This window comes from Carettochelys insculpta, chromosome 1 (assembly GCF_033958435.1).
Source record: "Carettochelys insculpta isolate YL-2023 chromosome 1, ASM3395843v1, whole genome shotgun sequence".
In the NCBI taxonomy this organism is placed as follows: domain Eukaryota; kingdom Metazoa; phylum Chordata; order Testudines; family Carettochelyidae; genus Carettochelys; species Carettochelys insculpta.
This window is the reverse complement of record NC_134137.1, coordinates 233,241,231-233,262,140: the sequence shown is the minus strand read 5'-3', so window position 1 is coordinate 233,262,140 and position 20,910 is coordinate 233,241,231. Positions and strand designations below refer to the sequence as shown.

Below are 20,910 nucleotides of genomic sequence, written 5' to 3'. Positions count from 1 at the left end.
AATTATAATACCAGCTTCAAATACAGATACTAATTAATGTAAGGATAAAGACATCCTATCTCCTAAAGTTATGTTGTTAGCATCATAATCTGGCCCCTACAAACTCCGTGTCTTGGTTTAGTGTGGTATTTCTTTGGGAAAACCCTTTTGCTTGTCTTTTGCAGATGCTCTATTGGGAAATGCTTGTTAATTGAACACACTTCTTGGAGGGTTTTGGTTTTTTGGTTTGTTTTTTTTGGGGGGGTTGATATTAGTTGAAGTTCATTGTTCATAGAATCTCTTGTTGCTTCTGTTTTTCCCCAGCTGCTATGAAAATGCCATGCCAGCCCTCTTTTGGGTGGATTTATTTGAGCAATGTGTCAGGTTAGTGGTTCCATCCTGTGTTGGACTGCCTTGTCCACAATAAAGTGGACAACACTCTGACTGAGCCTAAGTGCCTCTGTATTGGCAGGCAGCACTTGTACATAAACACTACTAACAATTAGGAAATCTCTTTTCTTAAAACTTTTTTCATATCTTTATTGTAACTTGTTAAAATGTAATGCTGCATGTAATCCTGTCAGCCTCAGTAGTACATTTGTAAGTATTCTTTAAAAGTCCATTTACAAATGACCTATCCCTCCCTCCAAGTACTCCCAGCATCTTTCCTGTCAAAAGCCCACTCTCTGTCCCCTCCTCTCGGTCCTGCCTTCTCACATCCCATTCCCAAGCCACAAGCATAAGGCCCATGAGTGTGGTGAGGTATGGTAGAGACATCCTAACAAGAGTCCTTAAGTCTGTAAGGGTGGTAAGTTTCCAGACTTTCCTCAGAAGTAACACCTGGAAGGTCACATATTGATGCAGGGGGAGTTGTATTACATTACACTGCCTAAGGCCTGTAGATTCTCTTCCTAAACCACTTGGAACAGTAGAGTTAAAAATGAAACACATATCTGTCCGATATTAGAATGCCAGGGAGTGTTGCTTTACTCCAGCATTTCCCAAAGTGTGATCCATGGTGTGGTACCAGTCCTTTGGGAAAGAAAAGTACTGGTCCTAAGAAAATATTAAAATTATTGTGTGCAATCTTATTCATTTGGCACATTTCCTATTTTCCTGCGTGCCGCATGCTCGCTTTCGTGCGGCAGAACCTGTCCCTGGTTTTCGTGTCACCGCAGTCTCAGTTTGTTTCTACACAGTGTGACAACGTGTACATCTTTTTAGGTTAACTGCTTAAGTTTCCTTCGTTTATTTTCAATTAAATACTCTCTCATTTTCATCTTCAATATTGGTACATGGCTGAAGAATCTGACCGAAAATGAAACTAGCAAACGTTCAAACTATGTGCAGCCTAATACAAGTAAGAATAAGAAAATAAAAACTTCTTGAACCTGCAAGTAATTCCGACAAGTATTTGAAATTTGTTTTTATAAGTGCTGGTAGTGATAATCACTTGCCATTATATATAATCTGTCACGCAGAACTATCCAATGAGTGCATGAAACCAGAAAAACTAAAACGCCATTTGAAATGCAAACATCCAGAATATGCAAGTAAGCCCACAGATTTTTTAAAAATAAGAAAAATGAATTATCTTCTCCTAAAAAAAGCATGAAAAATGCTTTCTGTGTTCTCTTCAAATAAAAACTTTGTGTTGTCTTCATATGAAATTTCAAAACTAATAGCTAAGACAGGTTATCCACATCCTGTTGGTAAGAAGTTAATACTTCTTGCATTGCATATTATTAACTCCCATATTTATGGAGGAAAAAAAAAGATATCAGTTGGGTTCACTGTCTTTATCCAACAGTACAGTAAAACGTAGAATTGAAGATGTGGCAAAAAATATTGAGGAAACTCGCGTACGTCGAATACAGAATAGTCAGTATTATGCATTACAAGTGGGTGAAAGCACTGATATAGCAGATGCTGCTAATTTGATGTGTTTTGCTAGACATGATTATGAAAGCTCCATTCAAGAGCTTTTATTTTGTAAACCACTCCCAACAAGAACAACCACTGAAGACATTTTTAAGCTAATCAATGACTTTATCATTCAAAGCAATATTGACTAGAAAAAATGTGTTGCACTGGGCCGTGATGGTGCTCGAGGAATGGCAGGGTCTCATACTGGGCTTGTGGCATGGATTCAGGCTACAGCACCAGACTGTGCATGGGTGCATTGTTGTATTCACAGAGAAGCGCTAGCTGTGGAAACTATGCCATCACTTTTGAGTTCCACTCTTCAAGAATGTGTGAGGTTAATAAATTATATTAAATCTCGTCCTTTGAATTCCAGAATCTTTACTGCTTTGTGCAAAGAATTAGGAGGTGAACATGAGCATCTCTTATTACCCTGTGAGGTTTGATGGCTACCGAAAGGAAACATTTTGAAACGACTCTTTGAAATGAAGGATGATGTTTTATTGTCCTTGGAGCGACACATCCATCAGCATAAAATGTTACATTTAAATTTAAAGACAGGTTTCATGAATTTGATTAGCTAACAATGGTGGCTTACTTATGTAACATATTTTGTCTTTCAAATGAGTTAAGTCTGAATTTACAAGGCACTAAAATTAATATTTTCAAAGTTCACGAAAAAGTTGAAGCAGCAATTAAAAAACTTCATTTATGGGCACAATGAGTTAACAAGAGAAACTTTAAATCTTTTTGTACTTTATCTGAATTACAAGAAAAATATGCTGAAACTAATATCTCAGATGCAATTTCTGCAGCAATCAAAGAACATCTCTTGGGGCTAACATCAAGCTTTAATGAATATTTTCCTCCAGTTGACACCAGTAAAATGTGGATAAAGAACCCGTTTACTGTAGACACCGAAAATGAAGAAATATTACAATTCAATGCATCAGAAGTGGATTCATTAATGGAACTTTCTTGTGACTCTGCCTTAAAAGAGAATTTTGATAAACTCTCCTTGATTGATTTTTGGTTGAGTTGTAGAAATGAATATTCACATTTATCTGAGAAGGCAGTCAAATTCTTAATGCCTGTCATCACAACATACAAGTGTGAAACTAATTTCTCATCTTTGGTTTTCTTAAAAAATAAATATAAAAATAGATTGAATGTCAAGCCAGAGTGGAGAATAAAACTTTCTTCTTTTTCTCCTGACATAAAGTTGCTATGTGATGCAAAACAACATCACCTTTCCCTTTACTTCTCTTTTTAGTTATTTAAAAGCTATAAAGTGCATACATAGTAAATGACTTATACTCAACTCATTAAATTATAAACAAACAAACTTTACAATTGTTAAAATTCTACTGGTTACATTGTAATTAAGGTAATAATAAGTTAGGCACCTAACTATTTTATATCAAGATTTATATTATTATGTACTATTATTACTGTGAATAAATAGTAAACAGTGAAAATTTATTCATTTTTCATTTTTTTATATGCCTTTATATTTTTGGGCCACAAAAAAATATACTGAAAAAAACTGGGTCCCAACTATATGAAGTTTTGGAAACCCTGCTTTACTCAAACAAGGCACCCACACCACCTTAACTCTGCTCCATTGTGATTCCATAAACACATCACTAAAACTTACTGCCTTCTCCCTGCATAACAAAGAGCTTCATGTACCAATCACCAGTGCAGTGGGGTATGTACACTCCACCTCCTGTGGAGGCAGGTGTTAGGCCTGCTGACACTGTGGCTGCAGTCTGCCAACTATCGTAGGCCTTGCTCTGATAGTACAGAATGGTCAGGTTCAAAAGTTTGCCCTAGGGTTCAGGGCAAGGAGGTCTAGTGGCCAGCCTCTGTATTTCTGCCCTGGAAGTCTGGGCTGTGCGGTCTAGTGGTCAGCATCAATACAGCTCCCATAGAGGTCATGGCTGGGTGGTCTCATAGCCAAAATCAAAGAGGGCCACCACTTAAGGCAGCAGGAATGGTAGGGGGGCCTGGTTCTTCCTTCTCCAGTGGGGCCCAGCTCAGGGCCCTGTCAGCAGTCACTATGGTCAGTAAGGATCCTATGGCAATACACTCTCCTTCTTTGGGTGCAAGGTACCACTCACTACAGCCCCGGCTCAGTTCCCACTGTGTGTCCTGAAGCCAGGGTCTGTTCATCATCAGGGTTGCTGAGCTCCCTGGCACATGTAACTTGTGATTCAACTGGCTGTGGGCAACTGGTTTCCAATCTGGGTCTCTGCAGTGAGGAGCTGGTGCAGCTTCCAGGTTGGAGCCTCTACCAAACAACCTCCTTTCCCAGAACAAGCTGGGCTACTCTCATTTATACTGGTGCAGCATTTGGAACATGCCCAGTCTTGTCTATGGGACAGGACTTCTGCCAAACATGTAGATAGTCCGTTGTGTCCAACAATGACGTCTTGAGCTTGCACAGGCTCATTGGTTGTGGACTCGCACATGACTGAGGAGTTCAAGCTTTGAACATCATGGGCATTCACAGCGGGGGCAAGGGAATTGTCCTGGCTCTGTTGGTGCAGCTGCTGCTGTTGCTTTCTTCGTCTCACGAGCATCAATGAGGTGTACGCGTCGCTGCTCTTCAAAGTTGTCATACGCGTGTGGTATGAGAGCATGCCAGCCTGTTTGGTCTTTTGCATGCTGCTCTAGCTGATCTGGTTTTAAACCAGCATGAGCAATGTTGGCCTTCATGCAGTCTTTATATCTCTTGCAAGGCCTGCCTTGATTCCTTTTGCCCTGGGAGAGTTCACTGTAGAGGAGTTGCTTAGGGATTCCTGACTCCTCCATTCGTATCACATGCCCTGTCCAGCGAAGCTGGGCTTTCAGAATCATGGCTTGGATCCTCATGGTTCCTGCTCTGTCCAGGACTTCCAGGTTCGTAACTGTGTCCTGCCATCGAATGTGCGGTATTGACCTCAGGCTGCGTGTGTGGAAGCGCTCTAGCAGTTTTATATGTTTTCTGTACAAGGTCCAGGTTTCACAGTCATACAGGAGACTGGTCAGGACTACAGCCTTGTACACTTTCAGTCAATAGGCTGCCTCACAGTTTACTATCAGATATGGTACATGTGTGAGGATTTTCTATAGATCTGACTAGACAAGTAGCATACTGAAGGCAATCCTTTCCCATTCTTCGTTACGGGCGTGATCTCATGAGATGTTAAGGGTACCCATGATTTCAGGTGGCAGCTAATTAGGCAAGTGTCATTAGACACAGTGATAGCATGTCACCCTTTATAAACCTCATGTGAAAAGAGCAAAAGTTAGAGGAGTGACAAACCATCAGCCTTAGCTCTGGAGATATGTATGCATGAAGTAGGTTAGGAAGCCGATGTTCTGATGTGCACATTTTTGATAGTTTACATGTAAAGAAGGGAAAGTGGCAGACTGGCTTCCCTGTGGGGGCAGAATTAGTGTGGTATATAGGTAGAGCAGTGTTCTTATCTAAAACGTGCAGCTGTAAATGCTTCATTCCCTGATTTTTGTACTATTAGTGGGATTATTTAACTAAAAAATTCCCGATGGAAGCTCTGCACTCATTGTACTTATGCATACCCATGACCTTCACTTTACTTAGAGATTTGTGTGAGATATTCAAAAAGTAGAGAGGACAGAAAGCGACATACTGGTCTGGTGGATGGAAGAAGCAGTAAGTGTGATGTATCTTGACTTTATTAAGGGTTTTAACATGGTTCCTGATGACATTGTAAGACACAAGGAAGGGAAGTGAGCCCTAGCTGGAAATAGTTTAAGGTGGGAGGAACAACTATTTGAAAGATCATACTCCAAATGTAGTTGTCAGTTATTCATCCTCAGACTGCTAGGATGTATCTAGTGGGCTTCAGCCAGGGTATGTTCTGAATCTGGAATGATTCAGTGCTTTCATTAATTAATTTGGATTTGGAGTGGAATGTATACTTATGAAATCTGAGTGACGTCAAGCTGAGTGGGGTTGCTGTCACTTTCAAGGGCAGGATTAGAATTCAAAACAACCTTGACAAATTAGAGAATTAGTCTGAAATCACAAGGTGAAATTCAATCAAGATGTGGAGAATACTACACTCACTAGGAAAAATCAAATGCACAAAACGGGATAATTGAATTGGTGCAGATAGCACTGCTGTAAAGGATCTAGAGATATGAGTATGAGTCGACAATGTGATGCAGATGCAGAAAAGGCTTACGCACTTCTGAAGTATGTATGTAGTATGTAAAACATGGGAGGAAATTTTCTTGCTGTATGTCGCTCTGGTGAGGTCTTGGAGTACTGTGTCCTGTTCTGAAAACCATACTTTTAAGACAGATGTGCACAAATTGAGGAAAGTCCAGAAAAGAGCGACAAAAATGATAAGTAGTTTAGAAAACCTGACCTTTGGGAAAGGGTAAAAATCAACACAGCTTATTTCATCTCCAGAAAAGAAGACTGAGGGGAGGACCTCGTAACAGCCTTCGTATATGTTAAGGGCTGTTATAAAGAGGACAGTGATCATGTGTTCTTCATGCCCTCTGAAGACAGGACAGGAAGTAATGGGCTTAATTTACAGTAAGAGAAATGTATGTTAATATTAGGAAAAACTTGCTAAGTTTAAGGGTAGCTAAAGTCTGGAAGAGTTTGCAAGGGATGTCATGGAATCCCCATCACTGAGGCTACATGTACACTAGCCCAATACATATTCAGCACCTCATTAGAATGCCGGAAACTGTGACACTTCGAAATTGACACAGCTCGCTGCCACACGGCTCATCCAGATGGGGCTTCTTTTCTAAAGGACCCCTCCAACTTTGAAATCCCCTTATTCCCATCTGCTCATAGGAATAAGGGGATTTCTAAGTTGCCAGAGTCCTATCGAAAAGGAGACCCGTCTGGACGAGCCATGTGGCGGCGAACCGCGTCAATTGCAAAGTGCCGCGGCTGCCAGCATTCTAACGAGGCGCTGAATATGTATTTCAACGCTTCGTTAGTAAACTTCAAAATGGCCATTTGCATGGCCATGTCGAAGTTTAGGGCTAGTGTAGACGTAGCCTGAATGTTTTTAAGAATAAATTGGGCAAAAACCTGTGAGGGATGGCTTAGGGCTTGCCACTATGCAGGTGGGGCTGTGTTGATTGTATGTCTCTTTTGCAGGGGGTTTACAAGCTTTGCTTTGACATTTTCTTACATTTGGAACTCACTGGTGAAAGTTATCCTAACTTAAATTAGCTTCCTGTTACTTGTTTTAAAACTGTTTTACACCTCCATATCACTTTGCTTAAAATGTAGTTGCTCAGCTTCATTATGGAAGCATAGTTGAAATGGGTACTGTAAAATACACTCTATGCCAGTGTCAAAATGTATCCACATTCAATCTAAAATGCTGGTAAATATTTACTTGGTGGAGGGGGCGTGTGGAGTTGTCTTAGGGTGGGGTGGGCATATTAGGGGTGATAGTCAGATGGGTGAATAAAAAGCAAAGGAATGGGCCCGAAACAGCAGAAGGGTGCGGGGGCACTTGTGTCTGCCCCTGCTGCTTTTCACGTATAACAGCATTCACATTACAAATAGTTGAAAAGACCTTTGCCACAGTTTTCAGAAGTAGAGGTGTTCTTGATCAAATTCCATCCAAAATAATTACATTCTACAGCCCTAAAATTCTCCTTGCAACCATGTCTGGATACAGTATTCTTCAGTTGTGTCCTAAAGTCTTTCAGGGTGGTGGTATCCAGATATAACAGTTGAGATGTTTGTTCTTTCTCAGTTACTAGCATTTCACTGCACATGAAGCAATTTCTTTCTGTACAAAACTGTTTAAAAGGAAGAGCTTATATTTTAACTATAAGAGGAACCGGTGAAATGTAAAATATTTCAATTCTTGGCTCACACTCTGCTTTCACTTGCATTATTTTAACTGGTTCCTGCTTGTGGGTACTCCTTCGATTTACTTCTTCCTGAATAATTTCATTGTGCTGCATATGGCAAACCAACATTAATTGTAGCTCAAGAGTGGGAAGGGAGAAGAGCCATTCTGTGCGTTTTGTTTCTTTGACACATATATCCCTGACTTTCTGTCCCAGACCACTTCATGTTTCCCAACCGCTGCTTAAATGAGTTTCAGGGTAGTAAGCGGTATTGCCAGCTCCAGTCGTTTCAAAATCATAGTCAGTTCCAAAACCCTTAATGAGATTAATTTATTAATCCTGAGATTTTTAAAAATAACGAATATGGAGTTCTCCTCTTTTACTTTCTGCCTTTGGAGCTTTCAGGGACACGTTTTCAAGTATTTGTCTGCAACCCCAAGGGCTGACTACTTGCTATTTTTAATAAATGAAAGTGAAGAATCTCACATCTTCGCATGTGCCCCTCTCCACCCCTCACCCAGAGCAGGGGCTTTAAGAAAAAGGCTCATGGTCCAATCACATGAATTGGTACCACAAAATAGGAATCAGAGTGTCTCACCCAAAGAGACAAAGGGCTCTGTATTTACCCCAGAGTGCAGTGCTGTGAGTTCCTTATACACATATCACCCCTGACAATATGCCTTGTGCCCTGAGCTGAGGATCAAAGTGGAGTTTATGTTGAAAGGTCCATTAAGTGCTTGGCCTCTGCCCAGGATGGCCAATAAAGGGGCTGGATTAGTGTCAGAAATAGCAGTTGTTTTGCTATTTGGGCACCTGACCCAGAAGACACTGGACTGAGACCCAAAAGAGAGCAAATTTGTTCTCTACTGACCTAGGGTGGAATTGGAATCAGTGATCTGGGAAAGACTCTCACGCTGTCCCCAAGCCATCAAATTTTCTCCCCTCCTGGCTGGCAGCCAGTGACCTAGAGGTGGAAAGCCCCATATCTTCTTCCCGATTATTGCAACTGCCTGGCTCTGATTTATGTGCACATGCTTCTGCATTTCACCTCCAAAGAACTTTAGTTTGGATTGGTCCTGCTTTGAGCAGGGGGTTGGACGAGGTGGTCTCCCAAGGTCTCTTCCTACCCTACTCATCTATGAGTCTATGAACTGTGGTCCTAGGCCTAGCTTCAACCCCACGTTATAATTATTGGTGCAGAGGCCCTGAAATGTTAAGTGATTTGACCAGGCCACAAACTGCTCTAACAGCAGTCCAAAGGTTTCCTGACTCCAAGTCTTGTTTCTGATTGACTGCACTCTTTCTTCTCCCTGCTCACGGAATAATCCATCTTGTGCTTTACCACTCCCATGTGAGTGACTGTGATTTCCTGGACACATTCACTGGCTGTAGTGGTAGGGGAGGTGACATTCCCCAGCTCCATTCTGATGCACACAGCCTTCTGCTTTCTAGAGAAGGTTAGAAAAGAGCAGGACCAGGTGCTTGTAGGTTCATACCCTTCATCGCCTGTGATGCATCTGATATGAATTAAGGGAGTGTAACTGCAGGGTGTCAGGAGTCAGAGTGCCTCGGTACTGCTTCAGGCTTTGTCACTGTTGCTTTTCACCTTGGTCAAGGCATTTAATCTCTCTGCCTTAGCTACCCCATCAGTGCTGTATGGCTAATAAAACTGATTTACCCTGCAGGAGGCTTAACTAAGTTGTTTGAAAGCCCCTTTGAAATCTTCAGCTGAAAGTTCAAATTACAATTCTGGCATTGTGGTGGAACTCCAAACTGTGGAGAAGGTAGCACCTGGAGCACATCTAAGAGCTAGTGTTCTCTTATGCAAAAGTCAAGGTCTTAAAATCAGTGTCCATTTGGGAGTATTTCATTCCTCTGACCTAAATTCCTGGTGTTAAGGGATTTTTCTTCACTTCTTAATAGGTTACATGTGGTGGCTGCGTGCTGTTAAGAAGCTGCCATATTTCACCCCAAAGGTGCCCGTATTTCAGTGAAAAGTGAAAAGAATTTGCCCCTGAGGTCCTTCAGTACATTTGTAAAGCAGTTTGGGATCCTTCATGTTGAGACTCCACAGACAAGTAGGAGGGAGCTGAAGCCCACACTGTCACCTCATATTAAATCCTCTTCTGAAAAAGCTTTTCCCCTTACAGTCTCTGTTTCCTCTCTTGTTTAGTTCCCTCTGCGGTTCCAATGATGCACCAGGTGAGTCGCACTGCCCACAGCATCACACTGTCCTGGCCACAGCCAGACCAGCCCAACGGGGTCATCCTGGACTACCTGCTACGCTATTTTGACAAGGTCAGTGGGGGAAAATGGAATAGAAACTGCCCTTCTGTGAACAGTGATAGGGGAATGTGGAGAAGGGAGGGATTGTGTAGGAAATGGGAAAACCCTCTAGATTGGGCATATAGCTAAGAATTGAAATGAGCAAGGGGAAGGAGAGCAGTTCCAGTAGCAAGAGAAGGGGAATGCTGGCAAAAACTGGAGTTGGAAACGTTTTTTACAGCCATGATTTTTACTTCTGTGTTTCTCAGCCTGATAGACCCAGATGGTGTAGTTCAGCAGACGGCAGATCTCCAGTGAAGTTCATCTCTGGGATGAGAGTAGTTCTTTTGGAAGAGTTTAAGGAAGCCAGATATATAAATATGGTAGAAGGAGTTACGCCCTTTCAGAGGAAATCCCATGGGGCATACTGGCATCTCCATCCAAGGCTGGATAGAAATCTCTATGTACCCATAAAAAAAAAAAGAAAGCCTGCAAATAAATGCCAAGAACTGTCCACTCCTAGGCCTTCATATATGTCATAAGAACATAAGAACGGCCATACTGGGTCAGACCAAAGGTCCATCCAGCCCAGTATCTTGTCTGCCAATAGTGGCCAGTGCCAGGTGCCCCAGAGGAGGTGAACCGAAGACAATGATCAAGTGATTTGTCTCCTGCCATCTGTCTCCAGACTTGGACTAAAGGCTAGGGGCACCATACTTTACCCTTGGCTAATAGCCATTCATGGACCTAACCTCCAAAAATTTATCAAGCTCTTTTTTAAACTCTGTTAGAGTGCTGGCCTTCACAGTCTCCTCTGGCAAGGAGTTCCACAGGTTTTTAAACTCTGTTAGAGTGCTGGCCTCTGTGGCATGTCGCGGAGGTCACAGCAGTCATGGATTCCATGTGTTATTGCTACCTCCCTAACTTCTGCAGCCGCTAGTGTGGCTGAGGATCTCCGCAGCCAGCCAGTCAGACAGCCCGAGCCAGCCACACTGACCACTGCTGGAAGTGTCCCAGGGCCAGCTGCCCTGGTTGCTACTTACTGACCCCTGGCAGCTGGTGTTGCTGTCCCTGCAGTCCCCTCACTGAGGACAGTGCCTGTACCCAGGGGCACCCCCCTAGTAGAAGCTCTCCTGGTTCCTCCCCAGCAGAAACTTCTCAGCTAAGATTTAGTCAAATGTATTTATATTACAAGTCATGGACTGGTCGCAGACCATGAATCTTTGGTTGTTGCCTGTAAACTGTCCATGGTTGTTAAATAAAAATACCTATGACAAAGTCTTAGCCTTATCCACCCCCATTCAGGCTTTGCGGTGGGAGTTTGGAATGCATGGGATGTTGCCAATTCACACCTCCCATTCATTAGGCAGCATGTTGACCCATTATAGAATGGAAGATAGGACTTGCCATTGTTCTCCATCCACATTGTTCGTAACTCCTACCTGGAAGTTTGTGGCTGCAGGGAAGTTGTCTGGAGGAGAATGCAAGCCACTTCCTGTTCCTCATTTATGCTCTACCCCTGGAACAGATTGCACAATTGTTCACAGAATCACAGAAGATCAGGTTTGGAAGATACCTTCAGGGGGCCGTCTAGTCCAACCCTGCTCAAAGCAAGGCCAATCTTAACTAAATCATCCTATCCTGAGCTTTGACAAGCCTGGTCTTGAAAGCTTTTAAGGATGGTGATTCCACCACTTCTCTAGGCAACACATTCCAGGGCTTCACCATCCTCCTGGTGAAATACTTTTTCCTTATATCCAACCTAGACCGCCCCCAATACAATATGAAATCACTGCTCCTTGTTCTGTTGTCTCCCACTGGTGAGAATAGAATCATAGGGTTGGAAGAGACCTTAGAGGTCATCGAGTCCAACCCCCTGCCCACAGCAGAACCAATCCCAACTAAATCAGCCAGCCAGAGCTTTGTTTAGACAGGACTTAAAGACCTCTATGGATGGAGATTTCACCAACTACCTAGGTAACGCTTCACCACCCTCCTAGTGAAATAGTTTTTCCTAATATCCAACCTAGACATCTCCCATTGCAACTTGAAACCATTACTCCTTATTCTGCCATCCTTTGAGAACAGCTTCTCTCCATCCTCTTTGGAACTCGTCTTCAGGTAGTTACAGGCTGCTGTCAAATTCCTCCTCACTCTTCTTTTCTGTAAAATAAATAAGTCCAAATCCCTCAGTCTCCGCTAAAAAATCATGTGCTCCAACGTGCTAGTCATTTTTGTTGCCCTCTGCTGGACTCTTTCTAAAGCATCCACATCCTTTCTGTAATGGGAGACACGAAATTGAATGAAATATTCCAGATGTCACAAGTGCCAAATGCAAGGGAATAATCACTCCCATCCGTCTGCTGACAATGCTCAATAGTCATCCCTTTATGGCAATAGCCTTTTTCACTGTTGACTCACATCCAAGCCTCCAATTTCAGACTGGTCACTCTGAGTCTATCCCTAATCTTCAGCATATCTACCTCTCCCCGCAGTTTAGTGTCATCTGCGCAGCTGCTGAGGATGTAAACCAACCAACCCATCATCCAGATCATTAATGAAAAAGTTTAACAAAACCAGCCCAGGACAGACCCCCGGTCACTCCACTTGATACTGGCTGCCAACCAGATATTGAGCCATTGATCACTATCCATTGAGCCCAGTGATCTAGCTGACTTTCTATCTACCTTATAATTCATTCTTCCAATCCATGATTCTTTAAGCTGCTGGCAAGAATATCATGTGAGACAGTATCAAAAGCTCTGCTAAAGCTGAGGTGTGTCACTTCCACCACGTTCCCCATATCCACTGAGCCAGTTATCTCATCATAGAAGGCAATTAGATTGGTCAGGAATGACTTGCCCTGGGTGAATCCATGTAGACTGTCACTGTTCACCACCTACTTCTACGAGTATTTCAAAATGGCTTCCTTAAGGACCTGCTCCGTGATTTTTCCAGCAACTGGAGGTGAGGTTGACCAGGCACTAGTTCCCTGGATTCTTCTTCTTCCCTTTTTTTTTAAAAAAGGCACTATATTTGGGGCCTGGGTTTTCTGTACGATTGTCTGGGACTTCCCTCAATTGCCACAAGTTTACAAAGGTATTGGCCAGAGGCTCTGCAATAACATCAGCCAACTCCCTCAGCACCCTCGGATGCATTGTAGCATGTCTGGCTTTTCTAAATAATCCTTAACCTGTTCTTTCACTACTGAAAGCTGCTCACTTCCTTCCCACACCATGCTGCCCAGTTCAGCAGTCTGGGAGCTGACCTTGTCTGTGAAGAAAGAAGCAAAAAAAATTATTGAATACTTCAGCTTTTTCTACACCATCTGTCAGTAGGTTGTCTTCTCCATTCAGCAAGGGTCCAGTACTTTCCCTGACCACCTTATTGCTAACAAATTGGTAGAAACCCTTCTTGTTAAACTTCACATCTATTGTTTGCTGCAACTCCAACTGAGATTTGGCCTTCCTGATTACACTCTTAAATGTTGGAGCAATGTTTTTATATTCCTCCTAGGTCATTGGTCCAAATTTCCACTTATGAGCTTCCTTTCTGCTTTTAAGCTTAGCAAAGAATTCTCTGATAAGACAAGTTGGTTGCTTACCACATTTGCTATTCTTTTCTGCATGGTCAGTTGGTTTGTTCCTGCACTTCAGTAAGGCTTTTAGAAAATACAGCCAGCTCTCCTGGACTCTTGCCCAGCTATATTAACCTCCCGGGCATTGTGCCCATCAGTTCCCCAGGGGAGTCCAAGTTCAAAGGGTGAACGTACTTGCTAGGACTTAACCAGTGCGTCCAGCACCAGGCCTGGAGGGGGTCGGGGAGCCTTCAGTCAGAAGGAGTGATACTGGCAGCAGATACACCCCTGCCCCAGCTAGTCCTTCATGGTTGCCACTGCTGCAGTGGGTACTGAGGCAGCAACCAGCAGTTCCAAGTCTGGCAGTGATTTGACCAGCTTGGGGCTACTGGCTGCTGCCACTGCGGCTGGGATTCCCAGTCCCTTTAAGTCCCCAAGCTCTGGTGCAGCTTCCTTTTTCATTCCACCCACCCACCCTCTTTGGCAGCCCTACTGGTGGATCCAGTAATGCTGCCGTGACGTCATATCACTGCCTGTTTTGCCTGAAGGTGACATTAAAGCACAGCTGCAGCAACACCACCAACTGGGGGGAGCAGACGGGGCAGGGCTTTAACATCAGCTATTTATGGCCTGAGACCTGCAGCCAGTTCTTACCAGTGAGCTGTACCCACCCGCACCAGCCCCCTTTCACCACTGGTATCCCTTCAAAAATGCAGTACAGGTCCTTCCTCCAGCTGTAAGGGCACTACACGGGCTGTTGCAATGGATTCTGGGAGTGGAGTGGCTGAGTCTGGAGGGCATACGAGGTGATGTTCCACGACAAGTTGGGAGATCATTGAGACGAAGAGAATTTCATCAGGGCCCCTTGGGAGTTTGATCACACATCCCTTGTTCCAGCCCCTTACACTCATCTGCCCTACTGTTGCCCAACTCACACTTCTCTTTCATCCTTGCTTCTCATTTTCTGTAAAGTCAGGAGTGAGGGGCACTTGCTGGAATAGCAATGGGGCTGCAGGGCAGGGCTGAGGGGCACTGGCAGAGCTGTGAGGGGAGCCCAGGGCTGGAATAGCAGAGGGGCTGCAGGGCAGGGCTGAGCGGCACTGGCAGAGCTGTGTGAGGAGCCCAGGGCTGGAATAGCAGAGGGGCTGCAGGGCAGGGCTGAGGGGCACTGGCAGAGCTGTGTGGGGAGCCCAGGGCTGGAATAGCAGAGGGGCTGCAGGGCAGGGCTGAGGGGCACTGGCAGAGCTGTGAGGGGAGCCCAGGGCTGGAATAGCAGAGGGGCTGCAGGGCAGGGCTGAGGGGCACTGGCAGAGCTGTGAGGGGAGCCCAGGGCTGGAATAGCAGAGGGGCTGCAGGGCAGGGCTGAGGGGCACTGGCAGAGCTGTGAGGGGAGCCCAGGGCTGGAATAGCAGAGGGGCTGCAGGGCAGGTCTGAGGGGCAGTGGCAGAGCTGTGAGGGGAGCCCAGGGCTGGAATAGCAGAGGGGCTGCAGGGCAGGGCTGAGGGGCACTGGCAGAGCTGTGAGGAGAGCCCAGGGCTGGAATAGCAGAGGGGCTGCAGGGCAGGTCTGAGGGGCAGTGGCAGAGCTGTGAGGGGAGCCCAGGGCTGGAATAGCAGAGGGGCTGCAGGGCAGGGCTGAGGGGCACTGGCAGAGCTGTGTGGGGAGCCCAGGGCTGGAATAGCAGAGGGGCTGCAGGGCAGGGCTGAGGGGCAGTGGCAGAGCTGTGAGGGGAGCCCAGGGCTGGAATAGCAGAGGGGCTGCAGGGCAGGGCTGAGGGGCACTGGCAGAGCTGTGAGGAGAGCCCAGAGCTGGAATAGCAGAGGGGCTGCAGGGCAGGGCTGAGGGGCACTGGCAGAGCTGTGTGGGGAGCCCAGGGCTGGAATAGCAGAGGGGCTGCAGGGCAGGGCTGAGGGGCACTGGCAGGGCTGTGAGGGGAGCCCAGGGCTGGAATAGCAGAGGGGCTGCAGGGCAGGGCTGAGGGGCACTGGCAGAGCTGTGGGAGGAGCCCAGGGCTGGAACAGCAGAGGGGCTGCAGGGCAGGGCTGAGGGGCAGTGGCAGAGCTGTGTGGGGAGCCCAGGGCTGGAATAGCAGAGGGGCTGCAGGGCAGGGCTGAGGGGCACTGGCAGAGCTGTGTGGGGAGCCCAGGGCTGGAATAGCAAAGGGGCTGCAGGGCAGGGCTAAGGGGCACTGGCAGAGCTGTGAGGGGAGCCCAGGGCTGGAATAGCAGAGGGGCTGCAGGGCAGGGCTGAGGGGCACTGGCAGAGCTGTGAGGGGAGCCCAGGGCTGGAATAGCAGAAGGGCTGCAGGGCAGGGCTGAGGGGCACTGGCAGAGCTGTGAGGGGAGCCCAGGGCCGGAATAGCAGAGGGGCTGCAGGGCAGGGCTGAGGGGCACTGGCAGAGCTGTGAGCGGAGCCCAGGGCTGGAATAGCAGAGGGGCTGCAGGGCAGGGCTGAGGGGCACTGGCAGAGCTGTGAGGGGAGCCCAGGGCTGGAATAGCAGGGGGGCTGCAGGGCAGGGCTGAGGGGCACTGGCAGAGCTGTGTGGGGAGCCCAGGGCTGGAATAGCAGAGGGGCTGCAGGGCAGGGCTGAGGGGCACTGGCAGAGCTGTGTGGGGAGCCCAGGGCTGGAATAGCAGAGGGGCTGCAGGGCAGGGCTGAGGGGCACTGGCAGAGCTGTGTGGGGAGCCCAGGGCTGGAATAGCAGAGGGGCTGCAGGGCAGGGCTAAGGGGCACTGGCAGAGCTGTGTGGGGAGCCCAGGGCTGGAATAGCAGAGGGGCTGCAGGGCAGGGCTGAGGGGCACTGGCAGAGCTGTGTGGGGAGCCCAGGGCTGGAATAGCAGAGGGGCTGCAGGACAGGGCTGAGGGGCACTGGCAGAGCTGTGAGGGGAGCTCAGGGCTGGGATAGCAGAGGGGCTGCAGGGCAGGGCTGAGGGGCACTGGCAGAGCTGTGTGGGGAGCCCAGCAGTGGAACATTGGTGAGGAGTGAGCTGCAGGGCAGGAGTGAGGGATATTGAACAGGGAACCTAGGATTAGTGCTGAAAAATGTCATCTGTAGCTGGGGTTTGACATTTGACGTGTCTGGCCATTGGGTTGCAGGCTGAAGATGAAGATAACTCATTTACCTTGAGCAGTGAGACCAACATGGCCACCATTTCAAACCTAAGTCCAGGCAAGATCTATGCCTTCCAGGTTCGAGCCAGGACAGCTGTGGGTTACGGGCCATATAGCGGCAAGATGTATTTCCAGACTCTGGTGGGAGGTAAGTGATGTACTTGCATGCGTTCTCGAGCTGGTGCCTGCACATTCACTCTCAGCCTGTACACCCCACGAGCTCATACTCCCAAACCTCCTCTCCCTTGCACTCCTAGCCACTTCACATTTGTATCCCGCTCTTCTTCAAGCTTAGATACCCACACAGGTCAACCCAGGCCTTCACAGGTGCGTATTTGCACATGATCACACTCCTCTATGGCCACACACAAATTGCCCGTGTCTGTGTGATCTTCCACATACCTGTTACTCAGCCTTTTGGTACATCTACAGTCTCAGTCCTTACACTCTGCACTTGCCCATGTGGACTGGCGTGTGTTAACAGCTCAAGCTACAGCATAACTCAGTACCGCATTGTACGGTGGATTGCAGGCGGGTCACAGTTCGGTGCTCTGCAATGGTCTGATGAAAATCAGGCCTCAGCATATCCACACAAAACCTGTTTTTGGCAGGTTCATCCTCCATTCATGGAGGGAGCAGTGTATCAGCTGTGACGGCTCTGGACCTAGATCAAAGGGGTTGGGTCAGGGTGACCTACTCATACATCTCTCTTGCAGGCTGAAGAAAGGGCAAAGGGTTGACCTGGGAACCAAGCCCAGGGTGCTGAATGGATTACGCTCAGGCGGCTGCTCAGGAGACAGTGAATCCAGGCGAGTGTAGCACAGGGCAAGCAGAAGGGGATTGGAGGGGAGATGGGCTATTCAGGGCAAGGAAGCGTATCACTGGAGAGAGAGGCCGAAGAGGATAATGGCAGAGATAGCTGGAGAGTGGTGAGGTATCCAAGTTTCACTGTGAGATCTAGGGGAGGCTGGAATAGTTCTCTGCATGGAGCCTGCTCTGCTGAGCTGGTAGGAGACACTGACAGCCCTTGTCCTCTGTGTGTGTGTCTGTTTCCTTTGCCAGGCGAGCGCTCGGAAATTGTTCAGGACCGGCTGCCACTTATCGTGGGCTCGGCACTTGGTGGTCTGGCCTTCTTGGTAATTGCTGCCATTGCCATCCTTGCCATCATCTTCAAGAGGTGAATTCCCTGCCCTCCTCATGCCCAACACCTGCATCCCAGCCAGTGGAGCTTCCTGCTCCCCACCCAACCCCTGGGGAAAGCCTGTTTCACTGTTCATTCATCCAAATCCCCTTGAGCTCCCATCTTGCTCTGCGTCTTCCTCAGGGGGATCCTATCCCATCACTCCCAATTGAGGGCCCAGTCTATTGGAAAAACTCCCATTGGTGTGACTGAAAATTGGATGGGCCTCAAGTGAAAACAAGAGAGAAGCTTTAAACTAGTGACCACAAGCTGTTTGAATGCAGCATAGTAAAGAATGGACTTATAGATTAAAATGTCAGGCCAGCAAACTTGAGGGAATGAAGAAATCTAATGATTAGAAAGCAAAATCTAGGGCTTGTTTTTGTTTTCCTCTTTCCCTTTTCAGTTTTTGTTTTCCTTTTTCATGTATTTTTTTTCTTTTGTTATATTTTGGGGGAAAGAAAGAATTAAAAACAGCAAATGTTATGTTTCTATTGTAGTCTCCTGTTGTAACTTTGGACTGTTAAAACTATAATTTTATGTTATGGTTGCAAGTATGTGATATGTGCACAACTCAATAAAGTGTGTATTTTTTTTTTAACAAAAAGCAGAATGAATTAATAGTAGCCAAATCTGCAGCTGAGGAGGGGGCCAAAAGGATTCTGTAAATACATCTGCAGGAGAAGAAATACCACAGACAAAGAAGTCCCACTTATAAGACAATGGATGAAATTAATGACACTGAAATAGCTGAGATATCCTGCTCCTTTTTATTTTAAATCTGCTTTCAGTAAGAAAAACAGTTGAACACTTAGCAAATAAGGAAGGCCTTACAAAAGTGGCTATTAAAAAGATTAAATTCATATTTAGAACATTTAAATGCATCATAAATGTGCATTACATATGGAAACTAACATTGTCAATGTGCAGTGTAGGGTTTTAAGGGAATTATACAGATTAACTTGTTTTTGAAATATTATGGAAACAGGCCAGGTATAAGAGGACTCGGGAAGAAAGCAAAGGTTAGGGAATGATACAGACAGTTATCATAAGTAATGCCATTTTATATCCATGGTAAAGTAACTGAGAGGAGGCTGAACAAAGAACAATGGTCTCAAGTTACAGTGCGGGAGGTCTAGGTTGTATGTGAGGAAAAACAATTTCACCAGGAGGGTGGTGAAGCACTGGAATGCATTATCTAGAGAGGTGGTGGAATCTCCACCCTTAGAGGTTTTTAAGTCCTGGGTTGACAAAGTCCTGGCTGGGATAATTTAGTTAGGGTTGATCCTGCTTTGGTCAGGGGGCTGAACTCAATTATCTCCTAAGGTCTTTTCCAGCCCTGGGATTCTATGATTCTATGAAATAAATGAATGATTGTAAACTGGAAGAAGCTGTGAATGTCAGTGATGACAGAGAAGAAGTACAGGTGGAACCTCTCTATTGAGGCACACTCTCATTGGGCAACATCCGTAATCCAGCATGATCCAAGTTAGCTAGACGACCACTTACCGTAGGCGTGGCCAAGTTTCCCATGGTCCCATAAAGTTTGTTTCCAGACACCAGTCTTGGCTCTCAGTGTTCTGTGTTGTTATTTTGCTGTGATTTACCCCTAAATGTCTTCTAAGAGCCCAGTAAACAGTGGAAGTGTTGGTAATGCAACTAGACAATATTGACCTCCGTTGGTCCAGCAAATTCCATCATTCAGCACTGGTCAGGTCCTGAAGGTGCCAGACTAGAGAGGTTCAACCTGTATAGTAATATAAAGAGAAATTAGAAATTCTAGTAAAACAAGACTGGAAAACTTGGAAAATTTATCTAGGCTGGCTGGAGAAAAATTACTTGAGACATACATACGGAATGGGAGAAAGAAGTGTGTAAAGCAGGGCTGTTGAAAGAAACAATGGAGGCTGGAAATTAGATGCGTCTTTGCAATATGATAATACAGCAATAAAGACGTTTATGATTTTAAAATCTGTATGCACAATGACATCCCATCATAGAAGAGAGGCCCCGTCTATGTGATCTCTGTGTCTTCAGTTTGGGGTATCACACTCCCAGAAGGACGTGACAAGGGAGATGCAATTCAGACAAGAGTGACAGAAATTATAAGGAGGGGCTGATTTACAGGGAGAGTTGAAAAAAACTGTATCTTCATAGCTGAGGTAAATGACATTTAGAGGGAGAACAATGTCCCTGACAAGTGTACAATATAGAAGTAAAGGAATGATTTAAAGTGGTAATAACAGGAGTAACTTATAGTAAAGGGATGAAATTAGAAAGAAAATTTAGCATATTGAGAAAGCCTCCCCATATAATTGTATTCAGCCATGAAATAGTTTCCCAGAGCAGTGGTGGAAGACCCAACCTCTGGCATATTTTAAACTAGATGGATAAACAACTCTGCATTAGCCACCAGCAAATGGTGGGGACCTTTTCCATCCCTGGCTTCTGTTCTTCTTTGATTCTGACCTCACACTAGAGGAGCTTGGGACACCCTTTTCTGCCTGCTTTGATTTCTTCTTTTCTTTGTGTCCTACAGTAAGAGGCGAGAGACCCCATATACAGACCGCCTGCAGCAGTACATCAGCACGCGGGGTAAGTGTTCACCAGGGACAGGCAGCAGGGGGAGCCTCTTTAGGATTCATGCACATCTTTTCCTAGCTTGGTTATAATCATGGTTGGGATATCTCTTCTTCCTTCCAGGGCTTGGGGTGAAATATTACATTGACCCTTCGACTTACGAGGACCCCAACGAGGCTATTAGGGAATTTGCCAAGGAGATAGATGTATCGTTTGTCAAGATTGAGGAGGTCATTGGGTCAGGTAATGAAGGCAAAATGACAAGCCCCATTTTATGGCCCATAGCTCTGCAACTCCTGGTATGGCTCAGTCCTGCCCCATAGCACATCTAGCTCCCGTTGAGAACTGACTCCTGCCCTGTTTTCTGGTACAATGTTAGTGCAGTGAGACTGCGTGCTGACCAGAATGTACCATCACCATAACCCCCACC

The 20,910-nt window shown here is 46.0% G+C and overlaps 1 protein-coding gene across 9 annotated transcripts in view; it reads left to right on the top strand.

The window, feature by feature from the left end:
- Positions 1–20,910, top strand: part of LOC142017278 (ephrin type-B receptor 5) — a 124,467-nt gene that overhangs the window by 94,983 nt on the left and 8,574 nt on the right. For 5 of the 9 annotated variants that reach the window (XM_075002156.1, XM_075002155.1, XM_075002158.1 and 2 more), the window contains 5 exons: positions 9,941–10,065; positions 16,706–16,868; positions 17,783–17,897; positions 20,440–20,495; positions 20,604–20,723. In XM_075002156.1, the coding sequence (XP_074858257.1) occupies positions 9,941–10,065; positions 16,706–16,868; positions 17,783–17,897; positions 20,440–20,495; positions 20,604–20,723 (579 nt within the window). Of the gene's footprint in view, positions 1–303; positions 458–2,278; positions 3,354–9,940; positions 10,066–16,705; positions 16,869–17,436; positions 17,550–17,782; positions 17,898–20,439; positions 20,496–20,603; positions 20,724–20,910 lie in introns of those variants that run through there. The other 4 variants (XM_075002161.1, XM_075002160.1, XM_075002163.1 and 1 more) reach the window with 4 other exon arrangements.